Source organism: Danio rerio, chromosome 21 (genome assembly GCF_052040795.2).
Source record: "Danio rerio strain M-AB ecotype USA chromosome 21, GRCz13ab, whole genome shotgun sequence".
In the NCBI taxonomy this organism is placed as follows: Eukaryota; Metazoa; Chordata; class Actinopteri; order Cypriniformes; family Danionidae; genus Danio; species Danio rerio.
In genome coordinates, this window is record NC_141041.1 from 5,158,344 (window position 1) to 5,185,053 (window position 26,710).

A 26,710-nucleotide genomic window follows, 5' to 3' on the forward strand; every position below is an offset into this window, starting at 1 on the left:
ATCATATACGCATTTGTATGACATTTAAAAACATTACTAGGTTTTTTCTTTTATTTACATTTTTACATATTGACACAGTAAGTGGCTATTCACACAGAATGGGTTTTTGCAATAAGGTTCATTAGTTAATGCATTTACTAACATGAACTAATCATGAACAACACATGTACAGCATTTATCAATCATAATTGAACATTTACTAAAGCATTATTAACATCCAAGTCCATGCTTAACAACATTAGTTAATGCACCATGAGTTAACATGAACTAACAATGAACTACTGAATTTTCATTACCTAACGTTAACTAACATGAACAAATATAGTAGTAAATGTATTGTTCATTGTTTGTTCATGTTAGTAAATGCATTAATTAACATTAACTAATGAACCTTATTGTAAAGTGTGACCGGGTTTTTTAATTCTAGTGTGTTACTTTTCCATTGTTATTCTATGCAAACACACATTTGACAGACTTGTAAGACATTACACTTCCATCTTGTATTTTCGAAAACACTCAAGCCGTGTCAAGTTATAAGAATTGACACTTTTACACACAGCGCTGATCATCAGTGTCATTTCCAAGGTAGTAGACCAATCAGAAGGAGTCTGATGCAGGGAAAGCGTCTGTTTAAAATAGCATGTTGGCATGATGACTGTTTAATTTGATGGCAACATGGCAGAGGAGATTTTTCTTCTTCTTTTTTTTTTTTTAAAGAAAACTTCCCTGATTACTGCATCTTACGTTTTTAGACATAAAGGGCCCTATCATACTAGTTTCAGCTTGGCGCAAGAGTCGTTTTGACGTTTTGCACCACGCTGTTTAAATAGCAAATGCATTTGCGCTCATATAAGCGCCCATAGGCGTTCTGGTCTAAAAGGGGAGGCGTGTTGAGGTGTATTGCTGGCGCGTTGCTATTTTGAGAAACTATAATAGATTTTGCAATAGACCAGAACAAAGCCAGTCTATTGTCCAATGCAGAGCCCGCTAGTTGTGTGCCTCACTTAAACACTGCTTAATACACACAAGATGTAGAGCAATACGCAAATATCTTAACATATGAAAAAGAATTACAATATTAAAGATGTATATAGAATATAATAAGAATATATATTGGATATAAAGGATTAAAATATTACAAAACATCTTATTTTCTAGCCTACATAAATATAAAAACCATACTTTCATGCCTTCTTCATCTCAGGAGGCTTTTTCAGTTCTTTCATAACAGTTTGCTTTTGTATAATGTTATTATTATTTGTAGTATTGTTTATTATATCCATATTTATGTTTGTTTTATTAAAAACAAGCTTAGATTTGCCCACCTGTCAAGTTTTAGACCATATGCATGTGTATTTGGATATAACTCAGTTGTTTGACCACACTTCGTTATTATTGTTCATTTATTCGTTTGCTGGAAATTAGAACTGAATTTAGAAATAGTTTTGAAACAAATCTTTGCGCTTAACAAACTGAATTAATTATTTATAGGCTAATTAATATCTGTGCGTACAAGGTTTCCCTATCCATGAGAGCGAAAGTGAAAGTTAATAATTTATCTCTTATTCTCGCACTGTAGATGATCTGCTTATCTGTTTTCTAACTTGTGTAATGCTCAGTTTTTCCACTTACATTACGTCATTTAAATGGCAAATGCACCATGGCGCGACACAACTTGCTCTTAAAAGCAATGGGAGATGAGACTCTGATTGGTTTATTCTCAAAACACACCTATAACTCGTTAAGAAAATAAACTCAACCCTTTTAGACCATGCGCCACGGCGCAAAGCGGATTTTTCCGTCCTTATATTAGCAAATGTGGATTCTGACATGCCCTGAATGCGTTTGCGCCCTGCGCTCTGCGCTTTGCGCATAGACTGTCAAAATAGAGCCCAAAGACATGTTTTGTGTGAATGGCTCATAAGTAGGGCCAGGCAGAGTCTGCAGGTCTTTTGAGAGGGTGCTCGCTGCAGAGCCATTTGAGGAGAGGTGAGCTCCAGAGAGGGGGAGCATGAGCTGTCGCTCCTCCTCCTGTAAGCTGTTTTAATGCGTACACCAACCCCACCTCTAACCCTACCCCCGGTGACATCACTCGTAGAAGAAGTGCAAAAAAGGTGGAGCTCAAGCTTAAGCTCCCCCTCTCTGGAGCTCACCTCTCCTCAAATGGCTCTGCAGCGAGCACCACTTGGGTCTTTTTAGGTATTTCTGTGCAGAACTTTGTGATACAAATTTGCAGATTAGCGCAGAATGATTTTGAGAAAGTTAGAGCTGAAAACCGTACACACACACACACACACACACAAAATATAAATATTTTAGGTTTACAATCAAAATTCAATCATTATTCAATTGGGCTCAAAAATCATTAGATTTCTGAATGTGCTGCTTGCATATGGGTACTGTCTGGCTTGATCGATGCCTAAGGGATGAACAGGTGTGTCATTTGTGTGTCTGTGTTTGTATTGTCAGGGTTTGGATGAGCAGCAGAGTGTGCAGGTTCTTCAGTGTTACCTTCAGGAGGACTACAGAGGGACACGAAACACACTCAAGGTGAGTTCAGCTTTATATGGCACACATCTACATCATATACAGGCGATGTCAAAATTATTAGCCCTCATGTGAAATGTTTATTCTTCAAATATTTCCCATTGTGTAATGGAGCAATGACATTTTCACAGTATTCCCTATACAATTTATATTTAACATTCTAATTTCTTTTAGTTCGGCTGGAATAAAAGTATTTGTAATTTTTTTGAAAACAACTTTAAGGACAATATTATTTGCCCCCTTGAAAAATATATGTACCTCTATGTGGATGTACATTCTGAGAACATCGTCTAAAGAATTTCCCCATTCCTCATCAGGCTGTGCTGCAGGATGAGAGACAGAGTCAGGCTCTGCTCCTAAAGGTTAGACCCTCTTTTATGTCTGTTCGGTTTTGTTTGTCATGCCACAAAATGAGGCTCCTTTAAAGCTCTAATTCAATCTAAAATAGTTTGATTGTGTACCTAATGCTGGAATTGTGTTGTGCAGATTGCAGATTACTACTATGAAGAGAGACTTTGTGTTCTGCGCTGTGTTCTTCACCTCCTCACCTACTTCCAGGATGAGAGACATCCATATAGGGTAATAATAATGACAGATCAGATTTATTATCGGCTGAGTTTGTTATTTTAAGCTTTTAATTTCTATTGTGATGGAGAATTGATTCCAAGTCAGACAGCTTTTCAAACAAGATAAACTGCAGGACAGGACTTGGTTTTTTTCCTGGGAAATTGACTAGATTGTTAAGATTTAGTTTTAAGGATCTCATATGAGGGACCGATTGAAGGTTTTTGTATTAAAGTGCAACATTATGGATGTTTTTATCTATTTTTTATCACTCTTAAATTTAGCTTCTATTTATCAAGATGTACTTTTTTCTATTCCATTTTTTTCATGCTGTTTCACACCTATTGTTATGGTCAGGCTTTTTCTGTTCTGTTTTCTTCCTTTCACAGTCATCAATTATCAATCATTGAAATCTAATGCACTCACCAGACTGTGTCTGTTAACTAAGGCTAGCTGTTTGCATAATATGAATTTTAGGAGCTTTGACCCTTAAAATATAAATAAATGACAAAAGCTAAATGTATAGTTTGTAAAACTATTGTTGTTCTCATAGGGGCAATTAAAGTCATACAAAATGATATTCAAACTAAATCCATTTTAATTAGTGCTGGGCAAAGAATTGACAAGACAAATGTGTGTATATATGTAGATGCAAGTATATGTGTGTGTATATGTTTATTTGAGTATGTAATACACACTCATGCAAATAAGCAAAATTATACTAATCTTTTTCATGTATAGTATACATGTATAGTATCATATACATATTTAGTATCATATGCATATATAGTATCATATGCATGTATAGTATCTTATGCTTGTATTTTATCATATGCATGTATAGTATCATATGCTTGTATAGTATCTTATGCTTGTATAGTATCATATGCATGTATAGTATCATATGCATGTATAGTATCTTATGCTTGTATAGTATCATATGATTGTATAGTATCAAATCAGGGCTCGAAATAGCGACCATTTTGGTCGCATATGCGCCCGAAATTTAAGCTATGCGACCTCATAATATATATTGGGAGCATTCGTGCGACTGAATATTTAGGTTGGAGTGCGACCTGTTTTTTTTTTTTTTTCTAAAAACGTGCTGAATAGCTCTTCCCTGCCGCTATATTGGTTCATATTAGCTGTCAATCACTCAAGACTTTCCGCTGTCAGATGACAGGGAGGGAGCTTTTGGATGGCTCTGCAGCGAGCACCACTTGTGTGAGCTTTTGTGACCGCGGGGAATGCAAACTGCTGAAGAGTGAAAAGTACACTGAATCTCGATGCGTTGCGTGTTCAGCCAACACAATCTCACGGCAATTCGTAACTTTTTCATACGTTTCCTCGTGAGATCAGGCTGCAACAGCGCAAATGTCCGCTAAAACACCATCGCCAAAGAAGCTTGCCTTTACTGAGTTTACTGATGCGGGTTATAACAAAGAACAGTATTGCGACGGTGGTTATTGGGGGAATCCTGCTCTGCCCCCCTCATATTGGGCCGGCTGACTCTCATGCTTTTCCACAAACACAGAAAAATGAAATTCAGCGCGTAACGAAGCTGAGCATTAAAACGACAAGAACCGAAACCAAAACTTTTAAAAGTGAGAATTTTTCTCCTTTCTTTTGTCCGTTCTTTCTTGAGGTGTATATTATTTTTCTATTTAATTATTGATGACTGCTTTGCACCTTTCAGCACCGAATTGAATGATTTATTATAATATTTTGTTTGTTTTGTAGCAGAAATAGGCTAGTATTTATTAAATTGACATGCATATAAAAACAGCAGTACAAAATAAATATTTCTTACTGCAATGCTTCATTTGTGTTTGATGCAAACCATCAATTTATTTTCCATAGAGTAACAGCAGGACTTTATATAGCAGATAACTTACATTTAAAGCACATTCAAGGCAGCATGATGATGAGAAATTTAATTCATTTTTAGTATTATTGTCATCATCGTCATCATTAATATTTTATAATTATTCAAAATTAATTTTGGAAATATTGCACAAATATTAAATCATCACAGCATTAGTTAGATAGTTGTTTCTGGGTTTTGTTAGTCCCAAATGATGCTGTTTTCAAATACAATAAATCCCTTAATATACAACTTGTCAATATCATTAATTTTTGGTGGGTGCTCCTAAATTTTTTCTGGTGCTCCTAAATGTTTCAGGTTGGGAGCACCAGTGCTACCAAGTAAGAAAGTTAATTTCGAGCCCTGCAAATGCATGTATAGTATCATGTATAGTATTGTGCATATATAGTATCATTTACATATATAATATCATATGCATGTATAGTATCATATGCATATATAGTATCAAATGTATGTATAGTATCATGCATATATAGTATCATATACATGTAAAGTATCATATACATATTTAGTATCATATGCATATATATTATTATATACATGTATAGTATCAGATGCATATATAGTATCATATACATATATAATGTCATATGCATGTATAGTATCAAATGCATGAATAGTATTGTGCATATATAGTATCATATTCATAAATAATATCATATGCATGTATAGTATCATATGCATATATAGTATCAAATGTATGTATAGTGCATATATAGTATCATATACATGTAAAGTATCATATACATATTTAGTATCATATGCATATATAGTATTATATACATGTATAGTATCAGATGCATGTAGAGTATGCATATATAGTATCAAATACATGTATAGTATCATATGCATATATAGTATCAAATGCATGTATAGTATCATGTAAAGTATATGCATGTATAATATCATATACACTTATAGTATCGAATGCTTATATAGTATCCTATGCATGTGTAGTATCATAGGCATATGTAGTTTCATATACATGTATAGTGTGATATACATGTATATTTTATACCTATATACAAATAAATATTTTCTCAAATATATGCATGTTTGTGTTTTTGCACAAATCAGTTTTAATAAAAATGAAACAAACCTTTATTTTGGATATGATTAATTGCTATTATAATCCTTAATTTTAATGTAATCCTATTATTTAAGCATAATATTTTAGTATTGTATGATTAATATATAAGCGCAACAACAACCTGCACTTGTTTATTTGATGTCATGGAAATTCAGCTTTTAATTCTATTTATTTATTAGATTTTTGGCTTAAAGTGGGGATTATGAACAGCTCATATTTTGGTATTAGGGAGTCCACACACTGCATAAAAGGTCATTTCCATAAAAAATTGGGCACTTTAAAGAAAGCAACTTATGAAGTGCACAGGAAAGTTATTCAGTATATAAACAAACACTGCAATGTTGCATCTAAAATTAAGCAATAGAATACACAACTGTCCCTTTTCTCTCTTCAGGCGGAGTACTCCAACTGCGTCAGTAAGCTGGAGAAAGATCTGGTGTCCAACTACAGGCAGCAGTTTGAGACGCTCTCCAAATCCGAAGCTCCAACATGGGAGACGCATGGAAACTTGATGGTAAAGAGATGTTAATGTTGAAAGCAGCATCACCATGTATTACACCAGCAGAATTTGACTGAGGATGTTTTAATGTGCGCAGACGGAGAGGCAGGTGTCCCGCTGGTTTGTGCAGTGTCTGAAGGAGCAGGCACTTCTGCTGGAGATCCTGTTTTTGTATTACGCATACTTTGAGATGTCGCCCAATGACCTTTGCACCTTCACAAGGCTCTTTAAAGAGCAGGGCTTTGGACAACGCCAGACAAATCGACACCTCGTGGACAAGAGCATGGACACACTGGTCGAACGCATTGGGTCAGAATGGGTCATCTGCTCCTTTTTTTAATCACAGACTGTGACAATTTCAAATATTGCCCAAGTGATGTTTAACAAGGCTAATTTCAACATGTTTTCATCATAATACTTTTAATATCTCATTGCTTTTGTCTTTGGCTTGACGACAGTACATATTTTGCAGGATACTTTTATTTATTATTCTAGTTACTTTAAGATATTAGCCTAAATAGAAATTTAAAGGCTTAACTAAGTTAATTCAGTTAACTAGGCAGCACTGACTCAGGACACTGTTCATATTTCTGTCGCGCCACAGAGTGCCATCTGATTAGTTTAATTTTAAATGGCATGCAAATGTGCGCGTCTGGTGTGCGATACTTTAAACTGTCATGTGCGCATCCGGTGTGTGATGCCCTTCACAGCGAGAAGGTTGCTGGTTCGAGTCCTAGCTGGGCCAGTTGGGGTTTCTGTGTGGAGTTTGCATGTTCTGCCCGTGTTGGCGGGGGTTTCCACCGGGTGCTCCAGTCCAAACACATGTGCTATAGGTGAATTGGATTAACTAAATTGGCCGTAGTGTATGAGTGTGTGTGTGAATGTGAGAGTTTATGGGTGCTTCCCAGTACTGGGTTGTGGCTGGAAGGGCATCCGCTGCGTAAAACATGATGGAAGAGTTTGCTGTTCATTCTGCTATGGACACAAAGCTGAAGGAAAATGAATGAATTAGATTAATTTGGCAAGTCATTGAAAACAGTGGTTTGTTCTGTAGTCAATTATATAATAATTCATTATAGGACTAATAATATCGACCTTAAAAATGATTAAATAAAATTTAAGACTTCCCATCCTGTTAAAGTTGAAATGTGTCTTCACCCTCTTTTGAAGCATGGATAAAAGAAGTGTTTACTTGCATTAAATTGGAAAAAAGTAGACCATCACTTGTGCTTTAAAGACTTTTGTCTTTAGTTGTGGCGCCCCTTTTTAGATTATCTGCTGGTTAACTGATTCTTAAGCTGAGCAATAATATATGAATACATATTTATTAAAAATTTAAATGTTTTATTTAATTTATTAATAATATTATTTACTGAAATTTCTTTTTTTTCTTTTTTTTACTTATTTATTATGTTTATTTAGTATTTTTGGGGAAGTTGTAGGGTATTTAAGGAGGGGGGGTGTTTATTTGGGGTAGTGTTAACAACAACATGGAAAGATGATTAAAACATGAATGTTTTAAATGATATTCCATGTAGAAAACTTAAATAAAGTATTTGAAAAAAAGTAAAAAACTTACTAGAATATTGTTATTCAGCAAAGCAGTTGTGCAGTAGGTAGTGCTGTCGCCTCACAGCAAGAAGGTCGCTGGTTCGAGCCTCGGCTCAGTTGGTGGTTCTGTGTGGAGTTTGCATGCTCTCCCTGCGTTCGCGTGGGTTTCCCCCCACAGCTTAAAGACATGCGGTACAGGTGAATTGGGTAGGCTAAATTGTCCGTAGTGTATGAGTGTGTGTGGATGTTTCCCAGAGATGGGTTGCGGCTGGAAGGGCATTCGCTGCGTAAAAACTTGCTGGATAAGTTGGCGGTTCATTCGGCTGTGGCGACCCCGGATTAATAAAGGGACTAAGCCGACAAGAAAATGAGATGAAATGAAATATGTTTTTTCAATATAGAATATTTCCAGCCACACTAAAATAAATAAGACAAAATGTGACTGGAAATGCTGTGAAATATTTTATTGCTCTGTTATATATTAGTTGGGGAAATATTTAAAATTAAATTATAAATTTCACAGGAGGTCTATAATTAATAACTGTATGTGAATTGTGTTCTCCTCTACAGGTATTTCAGTTCTTTGATGCTGGTTGAGGGAATGGACATTGATTTTCTGCATAAATGTGCTCTGGAGGACCGAACCGAACAGCATCAGTTTTATGACCAACAGGATGTTTGCAAGGTAACCCTTGAACTTCAAGAGACAATAAAAAATGATTGTAATAAGACAACTGTTTTCTTCAATTAAAAATGTAGTTTAATGCTCTGCAAAAGTTGAATTTTCAGCAGCCATAATTTCAGTTTTTACATTAATGAACGTGGCAGTTGCTTTTATCTAAAGTCAGTTAAATTGCATTCAAGTGTTATATCATTGAAGTATATACATTTTTATCAGTTATTGCCTTCCTTTGTAATCAAACCCACAACCTTGACAAGGTTAGTGCAATAATTGACCACTTTTTGTCTGTTCACTTGTTTGTCAACAAGGAACAAGGCGCGGCGCAATAGTCTTTTGGTAGTTTCAGCTTGGCGCAAGAGTCGTTTTGAGGCGCTGCGCTACGCTGTTTAAATAGCAAATGCAGTAGCGCTCATATGTGCGCCCATAGGCGTTCTAGTCTAAAAAGGAAGGCGTTCTGAGGCGCACTGCTGACGCGTTGCTATTTTGAGAAACTATAATAGATTTTTTTTTATTAGACCAAAACAAACCCGGTCTAAACTCCGGCGCAGAGTTGCGTCTCGCTTACACACTGCTTAATACACACAAGAGAGCAATAGGCAAATATCTTTACATATGAAAAAATTAAATATTAAGGATATATATAGGATATAATAAGAATAGATATAGGATTTAAAGGATTAAAATATTACAAAACATACTAATACTTTTCTAGCCTACATAAATATGAAAAATCACTGCTGTCTTCTTCATCTCGGGAGGCTTTTTTAGTTCATTTATAACAATTGTCTTTTGTATAATGTTATTATTATTAGCAGTATTATTTATTATATCCATATTTATATTTGTTTTATTAAAAATAAGCTTAGATTTGCTCACCTGCAGGTTTTACACCATATGGGGCACAGCATGTGTTTTAGGATATAACTCAGGTTTTTGAACACACTTCGTTATTATTGTTCATTTATTAATTTGCTGGAAATTAGAACTGAATTTAGAAATAGTTTTGAAACGAATATTTGCGCTTAACAAACGCAATTAATTATTTACAGACTAATTGATGTCTGTGCGTAAAGGTTTCCCTATCCATGAGAGCGAAAGTGAAAGTTCCATTATCTCTCATTCTCACGCAGTAGATTCTCTGTTTAAAAGTTTCCTCTTAAATAAAACTGTTAACTGTTAACTGTTTGCTAGTGAAATGCTCAGTTTTTCCACTTGGACTTACTTTACGTCCTGTAAATAGCGAATGCGCTTATTGCAAGACGCAACTGGCTCTTAAAGGGAATGGGAGATGAGACTCTGATTGGTTTATTCTCAAAACACACCTATAACTCATTAATAAAATAAACTCAACCCTTTTAGACCATGCGCCACGGTGCAAAGTGGATTTACCCGTCCGTAAATTAGCAAAAATGCGTTCTGACACGCCCTGAAAGCGTTTGCGCCCTGCGTTTTGCGCTCTGCGCATGGACCGTCAAAATAGAGCCCAATGTTTCTGATCTTGATTGTAATTCAATAATGTGCACCTTTTGAAAAAAATGCTTTGAAACAATAATTATTCTAAAAGGCCCAATTCAAATAAGCTTGAATTAAATGGGTTATATGCACAGCTAGTGTTTTTCAGCCAATGATAAACTTCCGATGAAAGATTAAAGTGACTATATTTAATTTTATAAGGTTTCTTTTGCAGCATTGATGTTGTAATGTAATTAAAATACAATCAGTTAAACAGACTTAAAGGGCACCTAGGTTACCACTTTATTTCAGATTTAGTATAAGTGTTTTGTGCCTCCAGAATGTGTTGGTAAAGTTTCAGCTCAAAACACCCATCAGATTTTTCATTATACCTTTTACAAGATTTTATTTTATACATTTTTGCACTAGGGGGCAGTTTTGTCGTACTGTTCCTTTAAGGCTTGTCCTCCCCGCCTACCGTTTCTACGTGCCTTAATCTCCTCCTTCGCCTGCGTCAGACAACAGACAGACTTAAAGGAAGATATCATGTAGCGTTTGTGAGAAATACTACAGTAAGAACTTTGCCAATGAGTATTTGTTGTGGAGTTGCATCGATGAGTCACACACAATGTCGTTACAAATTTCACGCGCACACACACACGCACACACAGACAGACAGACAGCGAGCGCGCGTTTAGTTTTGCACTGTTTTTGCACGCATATGTGACAGGATACAGGTTAATCTCCACTGCTGTTTGGATATCTGTTGATTTAACGCCCACAAACCACGATTGAAGCGTCTTCTATTATAATTGTTCTGACACGCGGCTGTGCTGATGTAGTAAAGCTGAAGTAAATCGCTGTAATTCACAACACACATGCCCTGTTTTAAAACATTTTAAACTAGTCTTGTTGATATGATTATACAGGTGACTATCGGGACATGTTAATACGCGCAGCTGTCAATCAATTCGGTGGGCGGCGGAACTGCACTCCTATGTCAAGTTGTGGTTGGTCTGAAAGCCGCTCCAATTGGTCCACCAAATGGTCCTCCAATTGCCCTTTAAGGATTCACTTAGCTGTTCAAGTGTAAAACGAGATGAAAGTCCGTATAACCGCATGCACCGTCAGTAGTAGCACAGAAACTGTCCGTAGTTTCCTGCTGAAAAACAGAATTTAATGCAGTGCTTTTTGTCTTGTCTGAGACCCACTTCATATCGTATGTCAATCAGGCAGTGAAGATCACTGATTAAGAAATAAGAACCTAAACATGGCAATTTTGTAATGGCAAGACGGTTCACGGAAAGGGCTCGAGATGGCTGATTGAAAATGAAAAGTCTGTGTGCATATACCCCATTGAATTGATTATTAGTGTAATGTGTGTGTGCGCAGGAGATGGATCAGATGCTGTTGACTTTCGGTGACATCCCTCACCATGGGCCGGTTCTGTTGGCGTGGGTTTTGCTGCGACACACACTGCGTCCTGAGGAAGTGAGCTCCGTGATCAGACGTCTGGGAAACACAACGCTGCAGCTCGGGGTCTTCCAATATCTCACCAACATGCTGCAGGCGCTCGGCAGTGCTGGAAATAACGTAAGAAGAGTTTGGTTATTGTAAACGAGGGCAGTTTGACCAAAACTTGAGAAATTTTGTTTTCACCATAACATTATTTTTTAAGATTTAGACATTTACGTAGGTAGTTATTCAAGAAAACCCACAAAAAAGGGTTTCAAAAAAGAAACCTAAATACTTTAGCAATTAAAAATAAAACTGAAAATGACTTTAAATGCAAAAATCACAGGTCTGATTTTAATTTATTTCCCATAAGTGTAAGCTTCTCACAATCAATAAAAATTATATTTGACAAACTGATGCTTTATTTCAAGATAGAACATACCAAGTAGAAAAACTAATTTTGCAAAAAAAAATTCATTTTATTAATACAACAGAAGCCTCTAAATGCGTTTCTCATGGATGCTTAGGAGCCATATTGTAAAGAAAAAGTATTAGCAGCAGATACTGAATTGAGCTCTATATGATTGGTGTCACAGTCAATAAGTCAATCCTTTTTTCATATATGCTGACCAATATATCAAACAAGACTAAGCTTTTTATGACATAATTTCATGTTATTTGTGTGTTTTACTTTCAGTTTCAGTAGTCTAATTTGAATCAGTTGTGCTACAGGGCAGGCATTAGGACCTGGGGGATGCTGTTAGTCAGCAGAGGCTGCAGCACTACTCAAGTGACCGTTTAAAGCTGCGGTCATACTTGACTTTTCTCCCCATAGACTTCCATTCAAATGCACGCGAATGCGTCAGACCGGAATTGCAGGGTCATGGGTTAAGTTTCGCAGGTCGCTGCGATGCAAAGTTCAAGCTTGGTGAACTCTGACCTGCATCACTTGACTGCGTGAGACCAATTGAGGATCAAAACATGACCTCTCTGAGCAGAAATTTAAAACGTGGAGCAATTGCTCGCTTTTTTTAATGTCTAATAATGTCTAATCCCGCCCCTTTTCGCAGCTCAGTACGACAGAATTTCGCACACACAAACTCTAGTGTGACTTTACTTAGGGCAGGGGTGTCCAAACTTGGCCCTGGAGGGCCGGTGTCCTTCAGATTTTAGCTAAAACTTGCCTCAACACACCTGCAAGGATGTTTCTAGAAAGCCTTGTAAGAGCTTGATTAGCTAGCCCAGGTGTGTCTGATTGGGGTTGGAACTACACAAGGACCGAGATTGGATATACCTGACTTAGGGCATACTTGCACTAGCACTAATCCATATGAAAGTCCCTTAAAAGTGACGTCACATCTTCAATTTCAGGCTCAGACTACAAGCGTACCGCGCCAAAGCTCAACCGAACCACTAATAAGTTATCATTAAAGTCCTCATGCAGCATGTGCTAGGTTTAAGGTGCAGCTGTTGTGCATCGAGGGGTTTGCGTCATTAATAAACTATGACAGTTTGCGTAAATGGAAAAGTTAGAATGATTAATAAATCCATATGAAGTAGTCCCTTAAAATTGACGTCGCATCTTCAATTTCGGGCTCAGGCTACAAGCGTAAAGCCTAAAGCAGGTCGCACACCAGAAGCGCGGCGCGGCGACACGGCGCACACATGACAGATTAAAGTATCACACACCAGACGCGCACATTCGAATGATGTTTAACATGAAACTAATCAGATGGCGCTCTGTGGCGCGGCTGAAAAATGAACTGCGTCCTGAGTCGTGGGCGGGCGCTGCCGACTGGCGGCGCCAGTGTGTGTATCCTGATAGAAACCTATGTTTAGAATTCTAAAATGCCGCGCAGCGCCGCTTCTGGTGTGCGACCTGCTTAACTCTCCAAAACCCAACCGAACTGCTCTCTGACTGGCACACCTCTTCCATCCGGGCCCGAAGCACTCACACTTGTCAAACGAACGGGCACCCAGGCACAGTTCGGATAGCATAGTGTAGGAGTGCACTCTTACTGAGGTATATTGTGCACAGAGTTATTCTTTACTAATCGAAAACAGTTTCTTTAAATCACATTAAAGTTCACCTTTGATTGTTGACCTGATCTTATTACGAGCGCTCCAGTCAGCAATTCCTCAGTCTCAAGTATACGAGTTAGCCACGCTCTCTTATTTAAATGTCGAGTTATGGAAATGATTCTATTTTGGTTGACAATTTAATAATAATTATTTAAACTGTATTATTGTATTATTTGAATGATATTAAATGATATATGCCGTTATACCACCCAGCCAAAGTCCCTGTTACAGAAACACGGATGTTTTATGTAATGAGATATCAAATAATGACTCAGATGTAGACTTTTAAACATGCTGGGTCTGTTTTTGTTGTTGTCTTTCTCTTTAGTGTACAGTGAGCACTGCACGGATGTGTATTTACGGTCTGCTGTCTTTTGTCATCACTTCTTTTGAAGAAGACACACTTGGCAGCCAGCAGGTACCAACTTAAAAACCCATGAACAGAGATTAATGTCATTTTTGTGAGGATACTGTATTAGCTAGTAATACATCTCATCTGGTTTGTTCTGTCTGTAGCACCTGATCAATGCAGCGTGTGAAGTTCTTGCTGCACCGAGTCTGGCAGAGCTTTTCTGGGAGTCGGTGAGGAAAACAGATGATGCGCTTATAACAATATACTCATATCAAATATAACTATACAGTGCTCAGCATAAATGAGTACACCCCATTTTGACAATCAATATGTTTATCCATTTCTCAGTGAAAATAGTTAGTAAATTTTCCTGCATTTGAACAAAACAGATTTACTAAACATATATTTATTAAAATAACATTTTAGTCACCAAACATCTTTAGAAATAGAAAGATAGTACATTTAAATTCATGCTAAATATTGTAAAAAAAAATGACAAACTACAAAATGTCAGCAAAATTGTATAAATGCAGGGGTGATAGCGTTCCGGCACCACGCCGGATTTCCGGCGTACTGTGGCTGCAGGGGGGGGGAAATCAGGTTCACGGATATTGATCTGTCATTTCTCTAGATTCACAGAATTCACTCACTGCTGAAAGCGCTGGATTGGTTTTTATTTAGTGCCATTTTGTGTGCTCGTGAATCATCTTTTGAGTGTAGACGCCATGTAAATAAAAGATTAATTGTGTAATTTAGAGAGCTTTATAAATTATAACGGATCTTTGTGAGATCTCTATGAACTAAGATTATTGACGCTTTTTAGTGATAATAAGAGGAGCGTGCTTTGCACTTTCAGGCTATAATCCATTCAGAATTTGTATGAAACTTACGTTTTCGGCACATATACGCTGATATGTTTTGGGAATGACATCTGCATATTTACGCTGGGTTTATTCTCGAAATAACGGTGAAGCAATAGACGGGACAAAAATATATTTCCCCCTTCTCCTTAAACAACTTAGTGTTTCAGCTATGAAATAGTTCAGTTTTGTATGTATCCTAATGGCAAAGTGTTTATATTTAGTTTCGTTTTTTATTATTTAGAAAAACGCTTATTTAGAAAAACGTTTGGAGCAGTTTTTATTCGTTAAAAATAAGTTTTTTTAACGAACAGCGCCCAGCGGAAGACCATCATTGTCTGTTTGATCAGTTTGCCTTCTTAGATCATCACGACTTGCCTTAAATAAAAGATATAAAACAGTTCAAGTATAAAACAATGGTAGCTTAAACGTTAAAGAATGTGTGCTATTAGGCGCATAGTTTGCTTATAAAATGCTTGCAGGACATTGAGGCGCCAGAGCAATCACTTGCATTTTTTGAGAGGGAGCAATTTAAAGTTATCCGTCATTTTGCTCACAAAGTACGAGTAATACATCAAAAAACAATACAGCGTTTTTATAAAATAAAGAAAACCAAAATTATGCGCTTTCTGTCGTCTGGTTTTTGAACAGGAGCGCTTAATAAAATGAAGCAATATGCCTCACAGACATAATAAATATATTTATAGAAAGCTTTAAATTATTACTTAACGAAATAAAACAAATCGAAAACTCCTTCATGTAATCCGTAAAGATGAATTTCTTGCTAAAGGCGAGTCCAAGAGGAGATTGCCAGTCAGGATCTTTGCGACACTGACTCAGAATAAGTAAATAATAAATGATAAAATAAAATAATAATAAAATAAAATAAAATAATAAATAAATAATTAAGATATGTCCTTACTCTTTCCTCGACACATTCATTGTTATTTGTTTTTGCCGGTGCTTGGGGCGAGTTTTAGCTTATTGTGTGCGCTTGAACGCGGATTCACAGTAGCAGTTTTAACATGGAGTGACACGTCATCTGACGTACAGATGACACTGGCACAGTCCGGTTTTCCACTGTCATGTGTCACTCGCTAGTGGCATGTGTAGTGACCCCTGTCACTCAGAGTGTCGCGCTGCATGTCACTGCAGTGACATCGACACCCGGCGAAGCTTATGACATTAATTAACACGAGCAAAACCATATTTAATCATTACGCGACTTTTAACCTAATTTATCGCGTCGCAAGTTAGGCTACTCTACGATGTTTTAATTTAAACGCATTTATTTTATGTATTCGTAGTCATACTTCCGTACGTAATATAGTCATTTGACAGTACATGTCAGTCAAATTTATTGTGGCATGCTTATGTATGGAAGGGGTTACACGTATCTGTTGTACTGTATATTATTGCATCCTGGCAGTTCCTTTGTTCCCTACAATATGGACTTCTCTATGTTTTTAATTAATTCATTTATTGTATTATTTAACTTATTTTCATTTTAAGGTATTTTAAATAATATCCTTTAAAAAGTTATAATAAAATGCATGTTGAAAACTCATAACATATATGCATGTAAGATAACAGGTGTCATTTGCCTAATGATTTTTAAATATTAAAGCAAAGAGACTTATAAGATTAATGTGCTTATAACGTGCTTATACTGACACCTACTGGCACATGTCACAAGATCACTGACACTGGCATGTGTCACTGACATTACTGGCATGTGTCACTGACATTACTGGCATGTGTCTAAAAAGAGCCACTTGACAATAATGATAATCAGGGTTACACATAGGCTGTTAATATATTTGGGCCCAGGGGCCCACAAGTTATGTGTTAAAAGTGCGTTGCATACATAGTACCCCCACCCCTACTCACCTCAGGGGCAAGGAAAAAAAGTTCAGGCTCAGGAATTTTTTCCACTATCAGCCCTGTAAATGTTTTGTTTTTCTTGAAATTTGCTCTCTTATGGCTCGTTTCCACCAACTGGTACAGTAAGGTACGGTTCAGGTCACCTTTATCAGGCTTGCGTTTCCACTAAAAGGGTCCCCTTTAGGTGGGCGTGGTGTATGACAAAGTTTTAGTCGACGTCATTTTCGCTCGAGAAAATGTCTACAATAAAGCTGCACAGGTCGTTCATATATCATATGAAAAGCACTTCTCACAAAACAGATGCTTTACACACATAAATACTTGTGTATAAATGTTTATTACCAACTTTTCTATGAACAGGAGTTGATTATAACTGCAGATCAATGACAATGCGAAATAGCCTACTGTAACGTAATTATATTAAATAAATGAACATATATGAACACATACAGACCCTTACAGTCTCCGATATCTTACCAATTACAGAAGAACTACACAAAGCAGACATTTCGTCGTTAATTAGGTTCAAAACAACACAAAGTATAGCCTACAGTCAGAGTAAACCTCTCATCTGTGTCTGCAATCTTCAGCAGCACATGAAGCATCTGTTAGAGAGTCACTCCATCATTCCCAGTTCATAATACTCCAAAAGGTGATAATAAAGATTAAAACAAGGCAGTTTGTTCATGTTTGCTGAAGAAATAACGTGCTCCTTGGCTTCGCCTTTCTTCCCACGCTCCACTCTCGCATTTGTCCTTTTCTTTCTGAATGTGTCACTCTCGCGTTTGCCAGCTTCTCACAGGATCGGATTTCCAAAGCTTGTCAATAATCAAGTGCATATTATTATTATCAGCTCAAGAAGTTTTTTATTTCTGATAGAGACGCGCGGCGAGCGCAAGGAAGAAAGTGAAACCACTCGGGCTTCAGACTGGCTCGTTAAAAACTACCTGGCACAGGGTGAATCTGCTCTTCTCCATGGCTTTGTGGCTATTTATCATGACGACAACAGGGTTTGTTTGCAGGATCGACCATGGCTGCATATGTATTTATAATTCCGCTGTAATCTCTCGCTGTGTATTTCAAACATGGCGGGTCCCTTGTTTACATTCTGGCTTGTTGCATCTATGAATGACGTATCTCTGTAAACCAATAGGGTTCAGCTGCGTGTAGCTCCACCTTTTGGGACCCTTTCTGCAGTTTGGGACCCTTTCGAAAGGGTCCCGAAAAAGTGGTACGGTACGGTTTGGTTCGGTACACCTTTTAACAGTGGAAATGGCCATAAAAGCGTACCAAACCGAATCGTACCGTACCACTCAGTGGAAACGGGCCATTAATTGTTTTATTTCATATTTTCCCCTAACATATAAATTTGGCTGTACTAATTTTGGACTGTTATTATAAGTTATTTTCTTAGATTAGCTCCAGATTTGGTTTCAGTACTGACTAATCTAATGTACATGCACAAATATAATATTGTAAATCTTCCTATAGAAAGTATTTAAATGAGAGATTTGTGAGGGGTGTACTCCTATATGCTGAGCATTGTATGTGGATTTTCTTTGTTTGCTGTTGCTGCATCCCAGTTTACCGCCTTATACTATTTCCTAAAAGTGGCAAGTGGGATGCAACATGGTAAAGTCTAGATCGGATATGCGGCCGGCCGGAAGTGCGATATGCACATTAATAAAGCAGCATTTTTTTATGACACTGTATAACAATAATTAATATTTTTACAGTACTGTGAGGCTTGGGTTTAGGGTTGGGGTGGGGGTAGGTGTTAAAAAATACATTTAATTGGGTTATTTAATAGATAACATAACTAATACTCGGTACAACAACTGTTTTTACATTACTGTGACGGTTGGGTTTAGGGTTGGGGTGGGGGTAGACGTTAATAAAATAAAACAAATGAGAAATTTAATAAATAATAAAAATAATTCTCGTTAACTTCCGGCCGCAAACGTATCCGCTCTAGCAACAACCATGCAACATGTGTCTTTAGTGATTTGCCTATTATTTGATCTTTGACCTACAGAAGCCGAACATGGGTCTGGGTGTTATTCTGGACAGTGCAGTTGGTGTGTTTCCATATAAGACTGGACCTTTACTACAGCTGCTCACTGCACTGCTGTCTGACAAATCTACAGCCAAGAAGGTACAAACAGATATAAAATCTAAAATGCACTTGGAATACAGTACTGGCATACAGTACCGGTCTAAACATTTGGAATAACTTGATCTTCTGCTTTTGATTGATCAAGAAAGCACACATTTAGTGAAATATAATTAGACATTTAGGGTGCTTTCACACCTACACTTTTGTTTCGGAACGTATCTCGTTTGCCCAGTTAGCACGGTTCGTTTGGCATATGTGAACAGGGCAATCGCGCTCTGTTCCGCGCCAAAGTAATCGCTCCGAGATCGCCTGAGTGAGGTGGTCTCGGCTCGTTTGAAACGAACCCTGGAGTGGTTCGATTACAGTGAGAAAGCGATCCGATCCGAATGCTGTTATATTACAGTGTTTTATGCATATGTAATAGGCTTACGGCTATGTGAAGAAAGAATTATGCATAAGGTGGGAAGTTTCGCGAGTCTCCGGATGCCCGCAAACAAGCGATGATCTCCTTGTAATCTCGCGTCTCCCTCCCAGTCCTCAAATAGGCATCGTCGCGCACCCTTCTCACCCCTCCCCACCGCGTCTCTCCTCAGACACGTCGCGCGCACGATCCCTGTCAATCACCACCAAACCACCACCTCTCCTGACAGCTGAGCGGGACACTGCAATGTGAAAAGAGTTTACTCGCACATGACTTGTTTTAGCTCTGTTGGTCCGATTAGAAACTTTGCAGTGTGAAAGCGAACCGCTGCAAGAGCAAAGAGCAACAATGTAACATTTGTAATCTCTGTTTCGGAACAATTGAATCAATTCACAGGTGTGAAAGCAACCTTAGAAACTTGTTTTAAAATGTTTTTTTCCTCCTTTGATAAATCAAAAATTTCTGCATCGTTACACCTGTATCACATGATACTTCAGAAATGATTGTAATATTCTCAAGTTGTTTCTCAAGAGTAATTTCTTATTAATGTTGAAAATAAATAGTCACTTTGTATTTAGTAAATAAATAGTCCCTTCGTATAAACTCTGACACACTAGTATTAAGCTGTATTTGACCTAAGATTAAAAAAATATATTAATACTTGGCTTAATGGTTAGCACTGTCACCTCACAGCAAGAAAGTCATTTGTTTGAGTCCCGGCTGGGCCAGTTGTCATTTCTGTGTGGAGTTTGCATGTTCTCTCCGTATTGGCGTGGGTTTCCTCTGGGTGCTCCAAACACATGCTATAGGTGAATTGAGTAAACTAAATTAGCTGTAGTGTATGAGTGTGAATGAGTGTGTATGTATGTTTCCCAGTACGGGGTTGCAGCTGAAAGGGCATCCACTGTGTAAAGCATATGCTGGATAGATTGGCGGTTCATTCCTCTGTGGTGATCCCTGATAAATAATGGGACTAAGACGAAGGAGAATGAATGAATGAATGAATGAACTAATAAACTATTGTGTTTGAAAATGTTGACAAAAACAAACATATTTAAAAAGAAGAGTTCTCCATTAGTCAGCATTTGGAAAATATCTGAAAAAGAGTGCAAATTACATCAATTCTGTGTTTCAGGTGTACACCTTCTTAGATAAGATGTCGTTTTACACTGAGGCCTATAAGCACCGACCCAATGATGTGATCTCCAGAGAGGACGGCACTCTGTGGAGAAGACAGACTCACAAACTACTCTACCCTCTGGGTAAGTCAGCACTCAGCACGTGTAGTTTACCTGTGTTTCTGGCATCTCTTGCCTGATTGCTTGATTACACAACCTGAATTCTGTACAGTTGATCTTCTATAGCGCTTTTTTTCTCTTCTGACCTGGTTGTGGTATTGCTCAGATGAATTTCCACTAGTTTTACCTCCATTTCTTGAGTCCAAATAGACTGAAAATGAGCGCTTTTAACTTCTCCCAACCTCCCGCTGGCCTGCAGATACACACACTAGTGGATGCTGCTCTCTCATTGGCTGTACGTGATCACCGATGTTATTTTCAATCAGAACACATTTCACACGACATGATTTTGAATCACTGAGAGCTCCAGATATTTAGCATGCCAAATATCTATGCGACTTTGCCGATTCTCTCAGATGGCATCCTTGATAGTTCACACTGTGTGATTGTTACTCACAGAAACGAGCTTCGATTTGCCTGTGATTTAAGAGTCAGTGTACATTTTGGTCATTGGATTTTCATTTTATTAATGGATATTGAAAAACGAAAAAACAAGAGGTTTTTTGATTTTGGTTTTTGAATTTTGAAACGAAAATCAGAAAACGGCTCGTTTTCTTTTTGATGGTGAAAAATGGAAAACCAAAATTCAAAAATGATTTGATTTTCATTTTTTATTTTGAATAACAAAGACAGGCTAGCCTATAGGCTATTATTTCTTTCCACCTAATAATGTTATACAAGGTATTTTCTTGTGATAACAGGATTTTGTTAAGACATATTTTCCTCATTAAGACATAACATATTTCTCGTATAAGGGCCGGTTAAGACTATATATTTATTTTTTGTTAGCATGTTTTGAATGAAACAACCTTTTTTGGTGTTAAATGCAAGCATTAGGTTGCTTTACTGAACACTTTTCTGAAAATACAGTTTTAATATTGTTAAAACTGTAATACTTCCACTTCCCAAAGTTTGAACACGAATCATTTCAAGTGAGGGAGGTATTAATGCAGTTGTTCGTTACGCACATTTCAATGCGTCATAGTGTTTTAAAATAAAAATTAACAATGAATTTTATCTATAAGGAGGCATGCTGCACAAACATCCTGATAACCATCCCGTGTCTTTTAAAAACGGACTATCACTAAGCTTGCAGATGAGTTGTGTGCACGCGTCATCACCCCGCTACAGTGGGGGTCTATCCATAATTTAATATAGCCATGTGAAAATTATAGCAACAGATTTTTAATACAGAAATTGAAATTATAAAAAAATAACCTACTGCTATTATATATTATTATATAACTATAACACGGAGAGATGAGCAATGATTCCAATGTTACTGTCACTTCTGAAGTGGAAAGGATTTTAAGAAACTTTATTCTCAGAAAACTGTTTTGCAATGCAAATACTGCATATATCGTTAATGTTATGTATAACCGGCTTCAATGAGGAAAATATGCCGTAACAAAATCCTGTTATCACAAGAAAATACCTTTAATAACATTATTAGGTGGAAAGAAATAATAGGCTATTCACCTTATTCTCTGCAGACGAGCGGGCGCCGCCATTTAAATCTTTATGGCTTGAGACTTCCGGTCTCATTCACTTCCATTCATTTTTTGACGTTAAAAACTGCTCACTACGCTGCTTGATGTTGCAAACTGATATTTTCTTATTATATTATTCTACTTGGTCTGTATAGTCATGCAAACATTTGTTTGTAGAGCAAGTAGTTTGACCGTTTTCTGCCGTTTATTATTCCTAGTCATTTCTCCCATAGGCGACTGAATCGGAAGTTCTAAGACAATCGCGAAAACAGGCGCACTTCCGTATTTTAGAATAAGGTCTATAGGCTAGCCTGTGTGTGGCAGCATTGCATCACTGTAAATGAGTCGGCCTATCTGGTTTCAGAATATAAAAAAACAAGTCTTTATTCGTTTTTGTTTTCTGGTGATTTTATTTTTTGCTATTCAAAATAAAAAATGAAAATCAAATCATTTTTAAATTTCGGTTTTCCGTTTTAACCATGAAAAAGAAAAACAAGCCGTTTTTTGATTTTTTTGTTTTCAAATTCAAAAACCAAAATTTAAAAAAACTAATTAAATTTCAGTTTTCGTTTTTTAATTTTAAAACAAAAATCAAAAATTGGCTTGTTTTTCGTTTTTCAATATCCATTTCTAAAATGAAAATCTAATGAACAAAATATACACTGACTTTTAAGGCATTTGTATGCTATTTCTCATAACCTGTCGGCGAAATCGGGGCTAAAATCATGCAGTCTGAACTCCGCATTAGTTGCTTTTCAAGTAATTGGAGAGGTTATTTAAATACAGTTTAATTATAGTTAGTAGCAAATGACTTTTTTGAAGTAACTTGCCCAGCACTGTCTGTATGTTCAGGTGTGGGCCAGACCAACCTGCGGATGCCTCAGGGGTGCTTTGGCCAGGTGTGTGAAGGAAAGCAGCTGTCTGTGGGTGAACAGGGTTTCCTGGTGCGCTGGGAATATTCCTACAGCTCCTGGACTCTTTTCACCTGTGAGATTGAGATGCTGCTGCACGTCGTCTCGACTGCAGGTACACATACTTGAATTTAAACATGATCATTATGAAGATGATCAAATGTTTTACACTGGCTTTGGACTTGTGTCTGCGTTGAACAGATGTGTTGGTACACTGCCAGCGAGTGAAGCCCATCTTGGATCTGGTTCATAAGATCATCAGCACAGATTGGACGGTGTCAGACTGTCTGCTGCCGCTCACATCACGGATCTACATGCTTCTGCAAAGGTGAGATGGAGGCAAAGACCAAACCGAAAACATTGTGCCCTCTTGCATGAAAGTCCTTAAGTAATTTGACATGGGATGGTGTCCATCAGGGGGAAAATATTAGGGCTTAATTATAATAATGCTCCAAATGCTATTATGAAATATGTTGCATGTTTTATTCTGTGTAATAAGCCACATCATTTAACAGAAGTACTCATTTCAAACATTTGATAGAAGCTTTGAAGTACGTTTTAAGCAAAACCATGTTCATATGTGGTATTTTTGCATGTGCTTTCAAGTTTAGCATTAGCCACATTTACCACAAATGGCCACAGTTGCCTATCACGTGATATTTTGCGTAGCTTTTCAGAGAGCTATGACTCTGTTTAGTAAACTCTGCTCCAGCTGAAGATTCACAGCTGATTACAGAGTCGGCTTTTATAGACAAATGCGAAATGATATTTATCATTAATCCCTATAAAATGCGAAAGACTATAAAATGCACAAGACATGTCACTCGTATGGTTTTGAATGGGGAAAAGGGTAAAGCCTGATTTATACTTCTGCGTCAAGTGACCGGCGTAACCCACGGCGCATGCAACGCGCGTGGCTGTGCATTTATACTTCTGCGCGCTGTCTCTGTCGGTCTGCATTAACACTTCCGAAACGCTAGTTGGCAGTGAGGTGTTAATGTTCCTCTGTGTCGAGTTTCTTCTCTGCTTTTTTGCTTTTCCTAAACACTTCCGGGATGTACAACTGGCTCAAACTCGCTCATTTTGAGGCAGGAACCGGCGGACGTGCAACAACTTTAACTATGAGGTAAACACAAATCAAAACTTTCCATCCGGAGCTCCTTCACGGGACTCCACACTTGTAAACAATCGCTCGCACCATTCGTGCGGCTCTCGGTCCCGCCCAGACTCGTCAGCGCTACAAAGCCGACCAATCACAGAGCTTACCCTACGTGTCGTTGCGACGTCAGTGACGGCGATGGCCACGGCGAAGGGCTATGCGTCAGCGCCGTAGCATACGCCGACGTTTGACGCAGAAGTATAAATCAGCCTTAACAGTCAACACTACGAATTAAGCTCCGTCTTCTAGTACAAACCTGTAACCAGATTTGTTTTTCCAAAGTGAATTGAGTGTTGTCAAGTATGGGACACTAACATTTTGTACTGAACTTAAATTCAAAACATTTTTCTGGCGACAGTGTTGCCAATTTAGCAAAATATACTGGGATGCACCTATACTTTGCACCTATAAAGCAACTATTTTTAAATGTGAATGCTTAAAGTTTTAGATTTGTCTTGTATTAAGTATTGTTGTTGATGTTTTTTTTATTGCTATAAACATATGTATAATATAAAAATACAAAACGTTTGTAAATGTGATGCTTTTTCCATAAAATAGCATTGAAGGAAATGTGGAAATAAATTCTATGCTGCATCTGGAAAGTATTCATAGTGCTCAACTTTTTCCACATTTTTTTTGTTACAGTCTTATTCCAAAATGGATTAAATTCATTTATTTCCTCTAAATTCTACACACACTATACCCCATAATGGAAATGTATAAAAAAAAGAGTTTTTTTAAATTGTTGCAAATTTATTGAAAATAAAAAAGCTGAAAATTCACATGTGCATCAGTATTCAAAGTCTTTTACTTTGTTGATGCACCTTTGGCAGTGATTACAGCCTCAAGTCTTTTTGAATATGATGCCACAAGCTTGGCACACCTGTCTTTGGGAATTTTTGCCCAGTCCTCTTTGCAGTACCTCTCAATCTCTATCGGGTTGGATGGGAAGTGACTGTGTACAGCCATTTTCAGATCTCTCTAAAGAATTTCTATAGGATTTATGTCTGGGCTCTGGCTGGGCCACTCAAGGACATTCACTGAGTTATTCTGAAGCCACTCCATTGATATTTTGGCAGTGTGCTTTGGGTCATTGTCCTGCTGGAAGATGAACCGTCGCCCCAGTCTGAAATCAAGAGCGCTCTAAAGCAGGTTTTCATCCAGGGTGTCTCCGTACATTGTTGCGTTCATCTTTCCTTCTGTTCTGACTAGCCTTCCAGTTCCTGCTTTTAAAAAAACATCCCCACAGCATGATGCTGCCACCACCATGCTTCACTGTAGGGATGGTATTAGCCTGGTGATGAGCGGTGCCTGGTTTTCTCCAAACGTAACGCCTGGCATTCACTCCAATGAGTTCAATTTTAGTCTCATCAGACCAGAGAATTTAGTTTCTTATGGTCTGAGAGTCTTTCAGATGCCTTTTGGCAAATTCCAGGCGGGGAGTGTCTTCCGTCTGGCCACTCTACCATACAGGCCTGATTGGTGCATTGCTGCACAGATGGTTGTCCTTCTGTAAGGTTTTTCTCTCTTCACAGAAGAATGCTGGAGCTTAGACAGAGTGACCATCGGGTTAATGATCACCTCTCTGAATAAGGCCCTTCTCCCCCGATTCCTTAGCTTAGATGGCCGGCCAGCTCTTGGAAGAGTCCTGGTGGTTCCAAACATCTTCCACTTACGGATGATGGAGGCCGCTGTGCTCATTGGATCTTTCAGAGCAGCATAAATTTTTCTGTAACCTTCCTCAGCCTTGTGCCTTGAGACAATCCTGTTTCGGAAGTCTAAAGACAATTCCTTTGTCTTCATGCTTGGTTTGTGCTTTGACATGCACTGTCAGCCCTGGGGCCTTATATAGACAGGTGTATGCCTTTTCAAATCATGTCCAATCAACTGAATTGACCACAGATGAACTAAGTGAAGCTGCTGAAACATCTTAAGAATGATCAGTGGAAACAGAATGCATCTCAGCTCAATTAAGAGCTTCATGCCAAAGGCTGTGAATAATGATGTACATGTGATATTTCAGCTTTTTATTTTTTAATAAATTTGCAACAATTTTAAAAACTCTTTTCACATTGTCATTATGGTGTATTGTGTGTAGAATTTTAGAAACAAATGAATTTATTTCATTTTGGAATAAGGCTGTAACATAAAAAAATATGGAAAAAGTGAAGCGCTATGAGTACTTTCCGGATGCACTGTATTTTCTCTTTCTCCTAAAAATATGGTATTTTTGGTTTGTCTGACAGGTTGATCTCCATTATTAACCCTCCGGTAGATGTAATCACTTCCTGTGTGAACTGTCTCATCGCTCTAGCTGCTCGTCAGCCTGCGAAGGTACACATTAACTGTTATATGAAAGCTACGTCAGTGTTTTAAAGAGTGATGAGCCTCAGATTAAACCTCCTCTCCTCC

The 26,710-nt window shown here is 37.6% G+C and overlaps 2 protein-coding genes across 7 annotated transcripts in view; one reads left to right on the forward strand and one right to left on the reverse strand.

Moving 5' to 3' along the window:
* cdk5rap2 (CDK5 regulatory subunit associated protein 2) overlaps positions 1-26,710 on the reverse strand; it is a 635,428-nt gene that overhangs the window by 484,394 nt on the left and 124,324 nt on the right. The window lies entirely within an intron of this gene.
* nup188 (nucleoporin 188) overlaps positions 1-26,710 on the forward strand; it is a 71,579-nt gene that overhangs the window by 5,593 nt on the left and 39,276 nt on the right. For all 6 annotated transcript variants that reach the window (XR_015519768.1, XR_015519767.1, XR_015519764.1 and 3 more), the window contains exons 5-18: positions 2,470-2,550; positions 2,865-2,909; positions 3,034-3,126; positions 6,481-6,600; positions 6,683-6,894; positions 8,707-8,821; positions 11,663-11,863; positions 14,136-14,225; positions 14,324-14,389; positions 18,939-19,058; positions 20,576-20,702; positions 23,081-23,254; positions 23,341-23,467; positions 26,545-26,632. Coding sequence is in view for 1 of the 6 variants with exons in the window: in XM_087300461.1 (XP_087156587.1) it covers positions 2,470-2,550; positions 2,865-2,909; positions 3,034-3,126; positions 6,481-6,600; positions 6,683-6,894; positions 8,707-8,821; positions 11,663-11,863; positions 14,136-14,225; positions 14,324-14,389; positions 18,939-19,058; positions 20,576-20,702; positions 23,081-23,254; positions 23,341-23,467; positions 26,545-26,632 (1,659 nt within the window). In the remaining 5 variants the exon portion in view is untranslated. The remainder of the gene's footprint in view (positions 1-2,469; positions 2,551-2,864; positions 2,910-3,033; positions 3,127-6,480; positions 6,601-6,682; positions 6,895-8,706; positions 8,822-11,662; positions 11,864-14,135; positions 14,226-14,323; positions 14,390-18,938; positions 19,059-20,575; positions 20,703-23,080; positions 23,255-23,340; positions 23,468-26,544; positions 26,633-26,710) is intronic.